Consider the following 17,811-nt stretch of genomic DNA (forward strand, 5'->3'; position numbering starts at 1 on the left):
CCTGGTGAATTTCCATCTGGTTACCTCACAGCCTAGAATTTCCATGTTTGTAATCTGCCTTTGCAAGACAAACAGGGACCACTGGGGTATAGACAGACAGGTGAGGGTGACCTAGCTGTTCCCAGCTCCCCATTGTGGGAGAAGAGCTAAGAAACACCCCAAAAATCCACTCCAGGAAAAAAAAGGCCTGGAAACAAGAGGCAGGTTTGGCTGCACGTGGTTCAGCAGACAGCGATGCCAGCCAGGCAGAAATGCAGATTTGTATTCCCTGGAGCCAGGAGACTGAAATATTTACACTGGTTTACAATGAAATATTTACACTGAAATATTTACACCAGGTTTCTCCATTGCGCTACCCAGAGGGAGCAGGATGGCAAAGGCTGCGTGCCCTGGCACAAAGCAGGAATTCCCATTTCCTTTTTAAACTCAGAGCACATGGGTTTCTATCCCCTCTGATCCTCAGTGCAGCCCAGGACCAGTTGCTCCCTTGCCATCACCCCACCGGCATCCCCCTTTGACCCAGAGCTGCTCATTCAGCTCCTGTTGCCTGACTGGGGACAGGAAAGGGAGCAGGGGAGCCTGGAAAAGGAGACAAGAGGAAAATGATGGGAGAGGGATGTGCCAGAGGCACAGATCCTGGACTTAGCCCCAGGATGCTACTCCCTCTGTCCTGTAACACAGTCAGACTGTGTTTCAAGGCTGAGTCACCCCATCTCCCTTCTCCCAACTGGGAAAAGGGGGAAAGTGGTGATGCCCTTTCATCCCCAAGCAATCTAGAGGGGGATAAAAGCAGGTATCAGATAACACTCCCACAAGCCAACTCCCACCTTGCCCAGGGCAGGGGCAACCCTTCCCTATCCCCATTCCTCTTCCCCGCTCCTCTCCTGGCCTTTCTCCGCACTCAGGGCTGGGGGCACCCCAGCCATCACACACCCTGACACCCTGAGAGCTTTTCCTTTTGGACACAGAGCTTGACTCCACACGGAGCTTGCAGCTTGCAGCGGGACAGCCGAACTCCCCGGGACCCCGCGGGACTCACCAGCCTGGTTGGTGGTGATGTTGACGGAGACGTGCTGCTGCGGGAAGGGGCTCTTGTTGGACACTCCATTAACCGCCTGGATCTCGAAGGTGTAGGGGGTGTGAGCCCAGAGGTTGCTGATGAAGACGCGGGTGTCGGTGAGCCCCAGCTGGCGGGGCACGAAGTCCACGTTGTCGTCGCAGCGCGAGCAGGCGCGCCGGTCCGAGCGGCACTTCTTGCAGACGATGTTGTAGGTGACGTCGTCCCGGCCGCCTGTCTCCCGCGGCGGGTGCCACTCCAGGATGATGGACGTCTCATTGACGATGGAGATGACGTTGCGGGGGCCGGATGGGACGCCTGTGGGAAAGGAGAGGCATTGAGACAGGTCCTTCGCCTTCCCGTGGAGGCTCCGGTGGAGAAGTACGCCCCAGGGCTCTGCACTGTCCATCACCTCCTGCCTCAGGATGGATTTGGTGTCCACAGCTTTGCTTAGCTCGGGGTCAGACTTTCCACATCGGCAACACCAACCACCTGCACTGCAAACAGGTTTCCCAGATGGAGATGACAACTCCCAGGCCACAAACCCACTTAAGTCTCCAAGAAACCTCCATGTGGAATGCACATGGATCCATCTGTGAAGCTGGAGATGCTGAGATAACTGCAGCACTCACATGGAGAAGCACCTCAAGCAGATTATCCCAGCAAGTGAAAAATCACTTAGCCAGCATCATGGAGAACCAGAGAAGCAGCAGGAGAAGAGAGAGTCAAAAATGGAAAGTGGTTATTAAGGGTTCAGTATCTCAAATTTGAAACCCGGGAATTTCCCAGCATGGAGGAAAGCCAGCACCACTCCATGGTTTGCAAGCAGCTCCCATGTTGGACAAGAGATGAAAATGGCATTGATCAAAGCCATCAGGAGTTACTGCAAATGCTTCAGAGGATGGGAATTGAACATGGCTCGGATTGCAAGTGCTGCAGTCTGTTCAGGAGGAATACAGGAGAGCATCACTGAGGTACAAACACATCTGCACAGATCCAGGAAAGGATTTGGGGTCAGCCAGAATGGCTCCACAGCCAAAACCACAAAATTCAGTTACTTGGTTATATTAAATAAGGTAAGCAAGGAATTCCTCATGCTGGCTGGGCTGGGGGCTGCACTTCCAAGAAAGAAAAAGGACTTTGTCATGATACAGGGAGCAACAAAAATGATGGAGCACTTGACCTGCAAGGAAGGGTTAAGAGAGAGAAGCACACTCTGTCTTGGGGAAACCCATCCCATGGGAGCCTTCCTTGTGTCTGTGTGTGCCAGGGAACATCATTAGGGCTGTGGATAAATCAGCCCCGTTAGTGGCCAGGGATGGGCCTGACAGGGACAGATTCATCAGCACCATGGTGACGTGGCTGGTGGGATGGAGAGGTCATTCTGCAGAGAGATACTCTGAGAGCCTCTCTAAACTGCTGCCGTGGATAATGCAGATGAAAGATTTTGTTCAAATGCCTGGAAAAATGACAGCCTTAAAAAAAAATTAAGATAATAGAATTCCATTCCCTTTAACCCTTTTCCTCTTTAGGAGTAAAAAAGTCTGTCGTGGACCAGACACCAGTACAGCATCCTTGCTGGAAAGGGCTTTCCTGTACCTTGATTTCCCATGGGAACAAGACTGCTGGACTCACAAAGGCTCAACAGGATCAATATTAGTGAGTTACCCTCAAAAATCTGCAACCTGTCTCACGAGCCTTAATCCAAATCATCCCTCCATACCTTAAGCAGTTCATATCTTTTCAAGAAAAAGGGAAAAAAAAATATTTCTTCCCTTTCCCGGTAGCAAACTGCTGCCTCCCCAAATTCCCCTCAGTTTAATTGCAATCCCTTTCCTCCTCTGCAGGAGCCCAGGAACTGCAAGGATTGCCCTTGGAAGGGTTCCAGTCCAGGGCACTGCCTGCTGCACAATGTTATGGACTCCTCTGACACAAAAAAACTTTGTGGGTGAACAGCTGGCACCTCAAATTGGAGCACTGCAAAATCAAGCACTGACGAGAAGAAATAAAAATCAGCAAAGAGACTTTTTTTCCTATGTTCCTACAGCACAGCACTGCTGTAAATCAGTTATGTAACGAGGCATTATAAAGATCTGTAAATTATCTGTAGATGTGCAACCTGCTGAATACCTGTATGAGAGCTCAGGTGATCCAGCAAAACACACAAATCCTTTCCTTGTTTCCTTGACGTGTGCTTTGGCACTTCTCAGTATGGAGAGTTGGGAGCATCCATATGCTAAAGTTCCATGATAGGCTGGTTCAAGGGCCTGGATTGTATCTGGGGGATGAGGTAAGGCCTGAGTTTCCAGCAGGCTGAAGAGCACAGCAGCTCTTTCCTCCCTCCTGGGCTCTTTTCCCACCAAAAGACAGGCTTGAGGACACTGCTGCCATGCCAGGCAGCTCGGGCAGGCAGCCGAGCAGCGACGCATCACTGACTACCAATGCTTAATGCAGCCTTCCCCCTATTAAAAAATACTCCATCTGCAAAACTATGAACAAGACAGCCAGAGCAGATAACTTTAAATGCTAATTTATCCTGGGGACTATCTCCCTGCCATCACCGCCGCTGTCCAGGTGATGGATAAATTCCAGAGGCTGCCAGTAAGGTGGGACGTGGGGCCATCCCATCCCTCCGCCTTGCCCACCCAGCCGCGCTCTTGTTCGCATCCACAGTGGGACACGGGGAGAAAATAAAACAAACTCCATGTGGATTGAGACATTATCCCCAGGGACGAGGGGAGTGAGAGCCTGCAGCCCCCCAGCCCCGGTCCCGTACTCACTGGTGCAGGCGGCGGCGGGCGGGTCGAAGTCTGCCCGGTAGTAACCATTGCGGCACGGGCAGACCGGAGAGGCCTCGGCGCTGGAGCGGCTGTTCGGGGGGCACGGCACACACAGCCCCGAGCCCTGGCTGGCCTTGAACGTCCCCGCAGGGCAGGCTGCAAGACAGAGCAGAGCAGGTGCGTCCTGAGATGTTCCAGCACGGAGAAAGCATGTTCTATCTCTAGAATGGGGTGGAAAGAGGAGAGAGAGAGGGGAGGAGATGGAGATGGAGAGGAGATAGGAGAGGAGAGGAGAGGAGAGGAGATGGAGAGGAGAGGAGATGGAGAGGAGAGGAGAGGAGAGGAGAGGAGAGGAGAGGAGAGGAGAGGAGAGGAGAGGAGAGGAGAGGAGAGGAGAGGAGAGGAGAGGAGAGGAGAGGGAGAGGGAGAGGGAGAGGGAGAGGGAGAGGGAGAGGGAGAGGGAGAGGGAGAGGGAGAGGGAGAGGGAGAGGGAGAGGGAGAGGGAGAGGGAGAGGGAGAGGGAGAGGGAGAGGGGACACAGAAAAGCTTCACACTTTTATCAGTGCTAAATGGAGTTGCACCTTCCCAGGAATGTAGGATGGACAGAATTTTCCATGTTGGCTATGCATTGATTATTCCAGATGCCACTAGACAAACACTGAAACCACATGGCAATAATCTGTTGCCAGGCAGAGCAAGGGGACTGCAGTAGGGGCCCCACTGCTCATTACCCAGGCAGGAGGATGGCAGGGGGCTGTGGGACCCCTGTCCCCAGCACCACCCACGGGGACATGGATGAGCAGGGGCAGCACAGTGCTCCTCTTCTGCTGATTGGTCCCTTTCCACCAACCCCGACAGCCTGGCTCAGGTGCCACAGCTCTTTTTCCATGTAAAATTTATATATTTAATTAAAAAGTTGGTGTGACACCCATGACAGTGCGTTATGGGTCCATCCTGTTAATCCCTCGCAGCCTGGGGCTGGAGATTCCCAGCCTCTGAGTTCATTCAAGCAGGAAATGGCAACTAATTTATAACGGAGAAGACATTCCAGTTACAGTGAGGGTTTAATCAGCCACAGGGGAGGTTTCATTAATCAATCATCTCGCTGCTCTCTGGAGAGAGGGTGAGGATGGAGTGACAGGGATGGGGTCCCTCCTCTCCACCCCACCCTACCTGTCCTCAGCAATGGGCACTGATGAATAGATGCTCATCCATCCCTGACAACTAACAAAATCTGACGGAACCAAAGGCTGCAGAAGGGAATATCTGCGTTTTGGCACATGTACCCAAGGGATCAGACATCCATCCAGCCCAGGAGAGATTCCACACAGGGTGGTCCCAGTCCTGTTGGGCTCCTGGCTCTGCCCTTGCCCTCCCCCTCAAGGCTCAGCTCTGCAGAGAAACACCCGACGTGTCTCATAAACACGGCGATGATTGAGATAATGGAAAGTGCCTCTTGGCCCCTGTCTGCTGCATCAGGATATGAGGCATCTCCTAGCAGCCATGAAGAGGAAATTAATAGGAGCAAGCAGGAGTAACCACTTTGATGCAATTTCCTTGGGAGATAGTGGACCATCTAATCTTTATTGGAGCCCTTTAACCTGTCATTCAAAACTCATGAAGGCCTCCTGCTCACACAGCCTTTCCAGATATTAATAGATGATAGAAAAGAATAAATCAAAACAATATTTTACAATTTTATTATTCATTAGATTTCCCACCCCTCCCAGCCTGAGGCACACAACTGGCTGCAATGAAGTGTCTCTTTCCAGTGGCCCTGACAGCTGGGTGAGGAGTGACATTTCACAGGAACCAGCCACCATTTCCCACTGCCCTTCCTCTTCCCCATCACGGGAGGACTGCCAAGTCCTCCACATCCCACCACAGCCATCCCATGCATGTGGCAGTTTAAGGAAGAACTCAGGGCCATAACCCACCACCTCATGTGGGCAGTGAGACACACGGGATCACCATGCAGTGCAGAGTGCTCCACAGCAGAAGGCAGAGGGATGCAGACCCTTCACTCACACACACACAAAACAGCACAAGGAGGCACAGTTACACAGACACACAAGGCTGGAGACAAACCCACAAATGAACACCAAGGCTTCAAGTGTATCTGCAGCTCCTTACCTCTCCCTTCCCACCATCACCTCCCCACCCTGTCCCAGCAGCCTTGTGCTCCCACAGGAAGGATGAGCATCCATGAGACATGCAAAGAGGGAACTGTGGGCTCTGGAGGATGTGTCAGAACACACCTGAAACATGCCAGATTCTTTGGAGGAGCAGGAAGGGGAGGGCAGTGGTACCAGAGAACAGCCACCTGTGTTTAATGGAAGAGGATGGAGGAGGGAAGGAGGATGATAAGAGGATTGCAGTGCTGTGAACAAGCCTCAGTTTTAAGCTTGAGGGCATGTTGGTGGGTTGGTTGAAGAGGTTTGTTAATGTTTAATTACAATTAATCTGAGTGATACTTTGTCAAAACACCTGAACATGGCACCCTGCACCCCAGTGTCCACAGGTTTCTGTTATCACTTCATTTATCCACAAATTCCTGTAATCTGCAGGCACATGGCTCTTAATTGCTATTATTACCAATTAGCTTTTCTCTCCCGTAATTACACTGTGCTTGCCTAAAGCCTCTCACAGTTTTGGGGAGGTGGATGCCTTCTCCTCCCTCCCAAATATGCTGTGGATGCAGCACACCCTTCTGTCTGCTGCCCACGTGTCTCCTCTTTCTGGGGGGAGCTGAACCATGAACCTCATACTGAAAACACAGCACAAAGCCCCAGGGCCCTGCAATGCCATGGTGGGACCCATAATCCTTCACATGGCAAACTTACAGTCCAAGAGCAAGGCTGAGATGGAGGACTCCAGCCCAGCAGGGAGCAATAAATCACCCCACTAATGGCCAGTGCAACATTTGCCCTAATTTAAGGGCTGCTCCAAGAGCTTCCCAGAGCTGGCAAGGCCTGCATCCATTATAGTGTGTCAGACAAGTGCAGGATGAGACTCTGCCTCAGCTTTCCCTGTGGAAAGGGGCTCTTTCTGCCAGTGCCCAGGCTACAGCACAACCCCCATCTCTTCAGCCTGGAGGAGAATTAATTGATTGTTGATTATGGGGGCTGGATAAGATTAATGATGTGCTTAACTATCCATTTCCTCACATTTAGGCACCAGGGGTGTGTTTGTAAATGCTGAGGCACAGAACTGCTCCATGCTGCTTGGCAGGGAGGATGCTCAGCACTTAACCCCCCCATAATCCAAAGCTGCCCACAGATCCATCATCCTGCCTGCACACCAGGAATGCTGCACATCCCAGGTGTCAGTTTGCCAGCAGGACCCCTTTTCCAGGGCTGACATGTCTGGGGGTGGGAGAGAACATCATCGAGGGTCTGGTGAAACTCAGGCTTCTTGCAGCAGGATGTCATCAGTGGAAGCTTGGGGAAAAATAGCTGCAAGTTGCCATCACATCCAAGATTGTAAGAATGTGGCCCCAGGGCTGGATACAACTGGGGACTCTCAGCCAGAGCTGAACCTCTCCTAGCCCCCTCAAAGGCTCAGAGGAGGGATGTGTCACATATCTCACACAAAGCAAACACCCAGCGAAGGCACTACAAAGCTTCCCTCTGCAGCTCCCAGAATCACAGAATCTGAGAATCACAGAACCACAGAATCAGACACCCCAACAATCCCACCCTGGGCATCCCTGAGAGCATTGTCCAAATGCTGCTGGAGCTCTGGCAGCCTCGGGGCTGTGCCCATTCCCTGGGGAGCCTGGGCAGTGCCCAGCAGCAGGATGGATTCTGAAAGCACTCATAGCACACAGCAGCACTGTGAGGGCTCTCTCCTGCTAAACACTCTCCTGTATTCTGCATCATTGTATTCCAGGTGCCAGGAGTCCTAGAAAGAGCCAGAGATAAGTAGGATCTCTCAGCTCATCCATCCCTGCTCCTGCCTGAGGGAAGCCACGGTCACAGCCTCTGTGGAAAGGGTGCAAATGTGGGGATATTCAAGCACGGGGGTATCCAAGCGTTTCACTTTCCAACTAAATTCTCCCAGTTAGCACCTGGAACTTGCACTTTTTAATTACTCTCTCAGGGAAGCGTAAGTCAAAAGAGGAAAAAAAAAAAAAAAAAAGAAGAAGAAAGGAAGAAAGAAAGGAGACATTGCCTCTACATTAACTTGCTCTAAAGCTCCCTGGGGATGCAGAATGGCATTTTTCCTTCTTGGATTTTAAAATAGGAGCTTCTCCAAGGAATTACAGATTCCACAGCGATTCAGAGAGCCCTGACCTGCCCCAAATCTCACCAGCACCCAGTATATCAAGTCAGCAGTGCCTCATCCATCCCATGGCCCTCTCTCCCTGTTGTGGCAGAGCTAACCCAATTTTCCCAGGTATTCCCAAATTCACACTTGTTTTAGGTTCCCTTCTGGGTCCAGCGCCTTTCCAGGGCAATCCCAGAGCCTTTAAGCACAGCTGTGGAACTCTGGCACAGCAGGTGATGAAAAGCTGTGTTAGAAGCAGCAGTGCTGCAAGAGATTATGCCTTCAAGCTAGCTGCAGGAGTGGAGAGCACTGTCAGGTGCAAAGGCACTAAAGAGCCTGGATGGTCCAGCCTTGCTCCAACAAGACATGTGGAAGCACCCCTGGGAGATGGGCAGCAGGGTTTGAGGACAGCACAGGTCAGGAAAAAAAGAGAAACTGTGGCTCATTGCATTTTCAGCCTGCCAGAAAGAGATTCAAGGGCCCTCTTTCTGCAAACAATAATTTATCTTTAAGAAAAAAATACTGGCTCCTCGACCCAACACCTTATGCACGAGGCTCATCATTTTTTATGAAATTCCCCCCCAAAAAAGGGAGGAGATGTTTGCTAGAAACCCCTTGTGCATTTTGTAGACAGCACTGACACAGAATCTATCTTTAAATATATTCAAAAATAAAACTATAAAAAAACCCATTAGTTTTTCAGCCTCCAAACTGGTTAGCCCCAGAAGTGGGTGTTTTAAAATGCTCTCCTTGCCATCCTGCTGTCACCCTGGGCAGCTGAGATGCCAGCCAGGACAACCTCTCAGACACTTTCAGCTGAGAGACACCACCCAGGCAAATAAACACCCACACAAAATTCTGTGCTACAGAAAAGTGTCATTGAGAGGATGCTGTGACTACAGGGGCAGGCACTTGGCACAGCTTCCCAGGGCTCCTGCTCACCCTCCAGGGCAGTGCCAGGGGCACTGCTGACACGCTGTTCCCTGGGGACACACACAGAGCCAGGCTGCCACCCAGTCCATGCATTTGGGCTTCAACGCCTTCGATACGATGATGATGATGACGCAGGCAGCAGGTTGGGGGGAAAACCAGCAGAATTGGGCAGGCTGTCAGCCACAGGCAGGGGCTGTCATCTCCCACCTTCAAAGGGTGACGAGGGCGCTGCTTTCCCACCCTGCTTTCATCTCCCTCGTTATCCTCCCTGCACACATCCAAGCAGGGAGCAGGCGAGTGGTGCTGGAGGTTTAATTGCATCCCTACCTGGTGCTCTCCTGTCATCCCTTCCCTCCTGCCTCTCCGCTGGGGAGGGGGCTGGCAGGTTGTTTTGTGAGCATTTTGCCCTCAAACCTACTTTCTAATGATCTGATTGTCTTTTCTATTAAGCCAAGTTGTTTCTTCAGGAACATTTCAGCTTGGTATGGCCACGGGAGCCCAGCAGGCATCCAGCAGTGCCAGGGGGTGCTCTGCCACGCTGCCCTCTGCCAGGCATCCACAAATTGATCCAGAGGGCTTTCTATACTGGGAGCAATGCCAAACCAGGAGAGCTGGGAGGATACCTGCATCCCACCTTCCTCACCATGCCAAGAAAGGAGACTCAGCCCTTAAACATCCCATCAGCCACCAAGTCCCAGCATCCACACCTCAGTGTAGGGAGAAGAGCATAAGCTGGGTGGAGGAACAGGGAAGTTCAAGCATTCCAGCCTTGAAGTATCTTCCTGCTCCCAAGGAGAGAGCTCAGCACAGGACCCCAAGCCATGCTAGAAAACACAGCACACAGGGACAAGACATCCCAGCAGAGCCTTGTCCCCAGATCCTTGTCCCAAAATGTAATTTTGCTGCAAACTTCACCATTTTGTAGCGGAACGCACAAATTTTGGATCACCCAGAGATGCTCCTGCCTCGGGGCCATCAGAATTACAAACAGCACCCGCCCCATTGTGTTCCCTTCTTTCAGCACTGTATAGGCAGAAAGTCATGAGATAAACTCATGAGATAAACATGAGCCTCCCAGCATCCGGGCTGGCATCCTGCGGGCACGGGCTCCGTCCCTCCCGCGGCACGGAGCAATGCGGCCCCGGCTCCGCGTGACGCCGCCGCTTAATTAAACCAGCCCTCCACCTCCGGGAGGAATAGGCTTAGATCCGCCTTGGGACACATGTGAATTAAAGTCAGAGCCGGCCTGCCATGGTTTATTCATGGAGGGAAGTGAAATTCAATGTGGTTTTACCTTTCTCGGTTTTTTTGGGGTTTTTTTCTGCTTTTTTTCTCAGGGATGAGAAATGAATTGGAGCAGGGCAGGATTTCAAAGGTGCTTGTGGGGTAGGGAGCTGTGCAAGGCATATTAGAGGCAACAGGATTGGATGTATCCCTGTTCACCTCTCCCAAAAAACCCACCCCTCACCCCAGAGGAGCAAATACCTGGTTGATGGAGCAAGGTGCTCACAGACTTAAATGCTCACCACAGTAAGCCCCACGTGCTTCACTGGAAGTAAAATGCAGTCGATGCTCACCCAGAAGCAGTTTTCCTCCAGAAAGGCTTGCTTGAAAAAATTAAGGGTCTCTGGATGCAAAGAAGCTTCAACACCAACTGTTCAGGTGACATCGTGGCCCTAAACAAGGAGTTTAAGCCTCAAGCAGGGCATGGAAGCAGCTGGTTCAGGCTCCCACGTGCCTGGTGCTCACTGCCTGCAGCTTCCCAACAGGTCCATGCTCACCCATTTAATCACCACTCTGGGCTTCACTCTCTCTATTTGTCATGGTTGGGGGGATTTTGAAGGTCTGAAGAGAAAATCTGTCCCAGATGGATGCAAAGAGAAGAGCAGGCACGCCCTGGGCAGACGGTGCCGCAGGGCTGCCAGCTTGCCACGGAGCAGGGAACTCACTTCACTCTCCAGAACAGCCAGAGGGAGGCAAAAAACCAACACTTGTCATGGTCACTTTTCCAAAACCCTGTTCACCCACACAGGTTTTGTTCTGGTTTATTTTCCACTTGGCTCCAGGCTCACTGCCCAGTCTCATGCCACAGCTCCCTCACCACAGCTCCACTTCCTGGCCATAAACCAACCACTGTGAGTGATCAAACTGAATAAATTAATTAAACTCCAGACAACTCATACACATACACAGGGAGGTTCACAGCAGAGCAAGCTGCAGACACGTGGTCATGGCAGTACCAGACACAGGCTACTCTTCACCATCCTCACGGCCCCAGCTCATTATTCTGAGTCAACAAATGAAAGGGGGATGAAGTTGTCATCAAGGATTGGATGCTATTTAATCTCCCTGTACTCTTCTTTAAAAACAGATTTAGCAGCTGCAGCCTGGCACAGGCTCTTCCCTCTGCCAGGGCTGCCATCCCTACAAGCAGGAGATTCCAGTGCCTAAAGGAGCTCCAAGGGCCTGGAGTGACAGGACAAGGGGGAAGGGCTTTACATGGACAGGGGGCAAGGTTAGATTGGGCACTGGAAAGAAATTGTTGGGTGGGAGGGTCCTGGCACAGGCTGCCCAGAGAAGCTGTGGCTGCCCCATCCCTGGAAGCGTCCAAAGCCAGAACCTCACCACCATTTGTCATCCACAATGAACCTCACAACAAATTTGCAGTAAAAAAAAAAGGGGGGACTGAGATTCAGGCCAAGACTTATGTCCAAAAACACAACCTCCAGAGAGATGCTTTACCCCAACTCCAGGCACCAGGCTCCATGGAGAAATACTTTTCCCTCATGAACTGCAGCAATGTGAAACTCCAAAGTCAACAGACACAGACTGGGAGAACTGATACTTCCATGTGCCACCTAACCCAGCACATCGTGTCCACCCCTCAATGCCTGAGTGAGTTATCAAACCCCCTTATCAACAGGGAAGTGAACGGGCATGAAAACTCCTGGAGGATCTCCAGGAGAAGCTCTTCCTCCAGGTACAGAGCAGCTGGCAGGGGCTGTGGTTCAAAGCCCCCTGAAAAAGATGCATCTTTCCTTTGCACCTAGGGATTTTGGGAATCAAAACCCACCGATGGCACTCCATAATTCCAGCCCCTCGTCTGACTGGGAAATTGAGGTGACATCCACACTGGGCTCCCCAAAGTCCCCTCCTGGCTGGGAAGCAAATATCTCTCATCCCTAACAGGAACTAATTAAGCACCTCTCCCTCCTTCTCCAGCTCATGCCATGCAGTGTCCCCTTGATCTAGAGAACATCAAGTGCTCATTAATTATGTCTGAAGTGGTTCCTTGTTAGTGCTGACACCGTGAAGAAAGAGTCACCCCAGGATGGAGCCGGGGAGAGTTTCAGCCACAGGGCCAGGCTGGCACTGCCAGCACGGACAGGGATATGGGGACACACAGCTTCCCTGTGTCCCTGCCACAGCACTGCAGGACATCGTGCCTTGGGTCACACTGGGGTGCTGAGATGTCCCAACGTGGAGCAGGACACTGCCATCCTGGTGGAGGTGAGCCTTGGGGGGGCTCTGATTTGGCTGACTGCTTAAGGACTATGCCCAGGAATAGATCTGCCATGGGAGGATGGATTTACCATGGGAGAACGTCCCAACCAAGGCACATTCCTCAGGCACCCCAAGAGTACCAGGCATGGAATTAATTAGAAAAACAATTAAGAGAGCTTCCCAATGAATACTTATAGCAGAACAAGCCACAATTACTATTCCTGGGAGGAAAGGCGCCTTCTTACCCAGCTGCAGAGAGGAGAGAGGACACACAGCACCAACAAGGGTGATGCCTTTGAAAAGCCCTTCCAGCCAAACCATGCCACGCTTCCATGATTCCCACACTGGCTCACCTCTGTGCCACAGTGGGGAGGGCAGGCAACCTGCTCTAGAGCTCCTGGACAGGAAAGGACCTCCTGCAGGCAGTGTGAACACTGGCACTGTCCATTTTGGTGCCACCACTGGGAACAGGATAGGTGCTCAGAGCTGCAGGGTGGAAGAACACTCACTGACCCCAACTCTGGGCCCACACAGGCCCTGCCTAAATTTCCACCTGTGTCTGTGCTGGTGATAGCAACAAGCAGGCACAAAGGAGTGATCTCCTCCATCCTCAACATCTGCTATACATAAGCCAAAGCCACCCGAGATTGCAGGGATTTACTATATGTAGGCAGCTCTGGAAGCTTTTCTTAGCTGCGAAACATAATTTGCACCTTGGGCCCTCTAAGAATAAGTTGTCTTCAATAATAATACATAATTAAGAGCTCAGGAGCAGATCCGATGTGGAGCAGGAGATCTGTGATAATCCCAGGTCTCTCCTGTCACCCTCCTCCAGCACTGCCACCCTTGCTTGCCTGGTGTGCTGAAACAGATGCCCATGGCAGAACCAGGAGATTTGGGTTTAACCAGAGAATAACAGTGCCTGGAAACACCCAGACAGCCAAAGAACATTTCTGCCATGCCCAGAAACGTTTCAAATTCTCTGTTTCACATCAGTGCAAAACCCATAAACATCAAAAGTAATCCCTGTTGTGAGGAGGGTGACCAGGTCCCTCTGCACCATGGAGAGGGCACACGCCAATGTGCACCAACCCCCTATCCTGTGCCAGGGCAGATCTGTTGAGCCTAGATGAAATATGTACTATAATAAAGTACAACATAAAAAATAAAAGTAGAAGTCAATATCGTGTCTCTCCGCAAGAGCAATTTCCTCTCTGGGCTGCAGACCGGGCAAAGCTGCTTAAGCCAGGATGGAAATTCAATTTATAATTCCCCCTGTATATAATCTTCCAGGATGCCCCTGCTTTTACACACAAGTTTTAGGTCCAGAAGTCCAGAGACCAGACCTGAGGTTGGAGCTCTCCACCTCCAGCTTCGCACACAGTTCTGTGCCTCACACTCCACAACTCTCCCCCAGAACAGCAAGGAATGACAGAGCTTTGCCTGCACCCAGCTGAGGAACATCCCAGAGAGGCCCCAGGGAGGGAAGGGATGAGACAAGACAAGGACAGCATTATCCCAAGAACTGCTCCCTGCTCACAGGGGTGCTGCTGCTGGCAGCCCCAGCCATGCTCAGGCAGGATGCAGCCACACTGAGAGCACCAAGGCGACCAGCTCTTACCCCAGCCCACACCTCTCCTGCCTCAAATCCATTTCATACAATAAATGTAGTAACACAAGCAGGTGAGTCCTGGGCTGAACACAAAAACTAGGTGATGCAGCTTCCTCCATGCCATTAATGAAATTTTCGTGGCTGCTGCTGGAGCCTCGGGTGGGAGAACAGCAATTCCCCCCTGGGGTGGGTGCAGAACTCAATTTGGCACGCCCACAACTCTGCTTTGATGCTCCCACAGCCAAGGCTTGGAGGTTTCCATGGCCGTGAGTGCTGCACTGGTTGAAGACAGATAGTTTTCCCATGGCTCCTCCAAAGGCCCGTTTGAGAGCGCCAGTGACGCTTTGATTTAATCACCCCGCTCCTCTCTGCACACATCTCTGCGATCCGAGGCACCGGGCGTGACAAATGACCACTTGTGACACACTCGGAGCTGACACCCACGGCACAGCTCCATTTGTCACCATCCCAGCGCGCGGCAGGGCGCGGAGAGGGGAGCAAATTAAAACCTCAGTATCTGCACTGATTGCTTTTCCCTCATCCTGGCGGGCTCCATCCTTCCTCAGCTGTGCCCCAGCTGGCACATCCAACCCACACAAACCTCCTTAGCCAGCCAGGGGAAAGCAGGGCAACTCATTCCACCTGGTCCATGGATTTTTCACCAGTCTGTGTCTCTCACTAAAACATCATCCATGAAGGGCTGTTCCCCAAGCAGGGGTTACAGGAGACCCGCAAAGCCCAGCTGTAGCCTAACTGAGCTTCCAAATGATGCCTTGCACAGGAGAGTGGGGATGAGTTATCTCCTGGCCTGAGGGGGAACATCCATTTTATTATTAGTAGTAGTATTATGGAATCACAGAATCATTAGGTTGGAAAAGTCCTCCAAGGTCATTGACTCCAAATATCAACCCAGCACAGCCAAGGCCACCACTAAACCATGTCCCCAAGTGCCATATATGCACACAGCTTTCAAACACTTCCAGGGATGACTGTTCTGTCACTTCCCTGGGCAGCCTGTTTCAGGGCTTGGCAGCCCTTCTGGTGAACAAATTTTCCCTAATTCCCAACCTAAATCTCTCAAGGCCGTTTCCTCTTGTCCTGTTCCTTGTTCCCTGGGAGCAGAGCCTGACCCCTCCTGTCAGGGAGTTGTGCAGAGCCACAAGGTTCCCCATGAGCCTCTTTTTCTCCAGGCTGAGCCCCCACAGCTCCCTCAGCCACTCCTAGTGCTCCAAACCCTTCCCCAACTAAGGTAAAAAACACTTTTTTTCACATTTTAAATTATCACTGTTATCCTACTGGGAGACACACTGGCGCCTGGAGCATGCCATGGGCTGTAGGGTGCAGCACAGCCCCAAACATGGGTGAGATTCCCACCCCTTGGCAAGCAAACCACAGCAAGAAGAGCCATTCCCAAAGGAGTTCTCTCGTGACTGTGAAAAGAAAAGAAAAAAAAAAAAAAAAAAAAAGGAAAAAGTTATAGAAAGGCTTTAAAAGTCCCTGGCTGAGTCACTGGGTTTGCCAGGTGCTGGCTGTTTGCAAACAAGGATGAAACAATGCAGGGGCCGGATCAGGAACTTCCTTGCAGCTCTCCCATTGTCCAGGAGAACAATCCCTGCTCCTGCCAGACAGCAAAGGCCAACATGAGCTAGAGCAGGGCGACAGCCAGGCCTCCTGGGCTGGGGGAGTGCAGAAAGCTGGGAAAGATGGGTGGGTTTCAGAGCCCACTGCTGCACAGATGCTCAGGAATACATATGGAGCTCTGCACCCCAAAATTCCCCCCAAAAAATTAATTCCCTCAGGCTCTTCAGCTACCACAGAAAGCTTCCTAAATGGATCATTAACAGAACAAGGATTTGGATGCAGTTTTATGCCTCCATTTGCAAACTGTCACAAGGAAAGACCCCTGGGTGAGTGGGAAAATCAAAGGAGTATATTTTTTCCTGTTTTAAGGCTGGAATCAAAGCTATTAACACGCAGAAGTTCTCATGGTAGGGAAGGGAAATACATAAGCAGCCCATGGAACAATTTAAGGAGAAAAAAACTGATAAGCAGGAAAATAAAGCCATACATGGAAGCTTGTGGGCCATTCCCTGATTCCTCTGAGGTCACTGCTGCCACGGTCCAGCTTGGGAATCCCAACCCTGCAATGGGTTGACCCCCACTCATACCTTGCCTGGGGTATTTTCTGTGTTTCTCCTTTTTTTCTCCCTCGGAGGAGTTGGGATCGCAGGGATGATTTGGGATAGGTAGTGGTGGCTGTGGTGCCCAAGCCTCCTCCCCAACAGCAGCCAGGACTCAGGGACCCTCCCTATCCCCGTGGCGGGGGAAGGAAAAGGGCCTGAATCCATCAGAGGCGCATTTGGGCTAATAACGTCTAATTAAGAGTTTCATTAAAACCCATCACACTCATTAGAAAATAAAGTTAACAAGGTTTTCCTGGACATCTTCCTTGCGAAATTATTATGGAGGTTAATGGATGCCTTCACTACGGCATAATTTAGGAAAAATCACATTTTTACTTTTTTTCTCTCCTTTTTTTTTTTTTTTTTTTTGGTGTGTGTGTGATTCCACTGTTTCTCCTGTACAGTGTGGCCGTGGTAAAACTGGGCTGCCTGTTCCACCCAGTGGTGGAAGCCGGGAGATCGCTTCCAGGCAAAGGCAAAGCCCCTCCAACAAAGGGGAGCATCCCTCCCGTCCTCCCTCCTGCCGGCACCACCGCCAGGATCCGGCAGGAGCTGGCAGAGCTGCCACTTCCCAGCACAGGGAGAGCAGCTTGGGCTCATGCAGGATGGGAGAGGGGCAGGAAACTTGATATTGTGCCAAAACACAAGAACAAAAAGGAAAAAAAAAAAAAAAAAAGCCACAACAACACACCAAAGGAGAAAAGGGCCCATTTTGAGCAGTCAGAGGTTTGTGGCTCAGCTAAACCTGAAATAAAACACCTCCTGGACATCTTTGCTGCCGTTCAGGGTGGGAGGTGTCCCTGCTGCCCTGAGTCTAAAAGCAGCTTTTGGGATGGTTAGTGTGTCACAGGTGACCAAGCCGCAGGGAGCAGGGGCACAGCAATGCACAGGGAGGAGATCCACAGCTCCAGCGTGCTGACACTGCCCAGCCACGCGATGCTGGGCAGGGGGAAAGCTTGAAAGCCCAATTCCAATCCACAGGGAAACATTCTTCCTGAAAAAATAGTTAAATGATCATGAGCATCAGTTGCACACACTCCTTTCTACCCAGGCAGAGACCCCAGTGTGCAACAGCTGTTTGTCCACAGGTTTGGAAAGGTTTGGGAATAAACTGATGGACCTAAACCTGGTCCCCAGGAAAGAGCTTGATGAGGAAGTTCTGATGGTTTTTAAGCCCAAATATTTATTTTTTTGTCCCAGCTCTCGTTCTACCTGGTCCACTGTGGGATGCTGCTGGCCCCATCCCATGCCCTGCTAAACCAAATTCAAGGGCGGGTGGAAGGAGAGAAGGGCAGGACAAGCACTTTCTTTTTACTTCTTTGTTTTTCCCCTCCTGTACAAGATCACTTGTAGGCCAGGTAAACTGGAATGAGATGTTGGAGTGGTGGGGAGGAGAGAGGTCAGCACAAAGGCTGAAAAGCAGATGATTTCCAGCCACAGGGAAGTACATGGATCAGCAGATTGGAGAAAACA

General features: G+C 51.3%; 1 protein-coding gene across 1 annotated transcript in view; it reads right to left on the minus strand.

Annotated features, from left to right (window-relative positions):
* The window catches only part of EPHB1 (EPH receptor B1), a 77,823-nt gene that overhangs the window by 25,578 nt on the left and 34,434 nt on the right, over positions 1–17,811 (minus strand). The window contains exons 4-5 of the mRNA XM_066326164.1: positions 3,838–3,993; positions 1,040–1,375 (exon numbers count right to left, since the gene is read on the minus strand). Coding sequence (XP_066182261.1) covers positions 1,040–1,375; positions 3,838–3,993 — 492 coding nt within the window. The remainder of the gene's footprint in view (positions 1–1,039; positions 1,376–3,837; positions 3,994–17,811) is intronic.

The sequence above is a fragment of the Sylvia atricapilla genome, chromosome 10 (genome assembly GCF_009819655.1).
Source record: "Sylvia atricapilla isolate bSylAtr1 chromosome 10, bSylAtr1.pri, whole genome shotgun sequence".
Lineage (NCBI taxonomy): Eukaryota > Metazoa > Chordata > Aves > Passeriformes > Sylviidae > Sylvia > Sylvia atricapilla.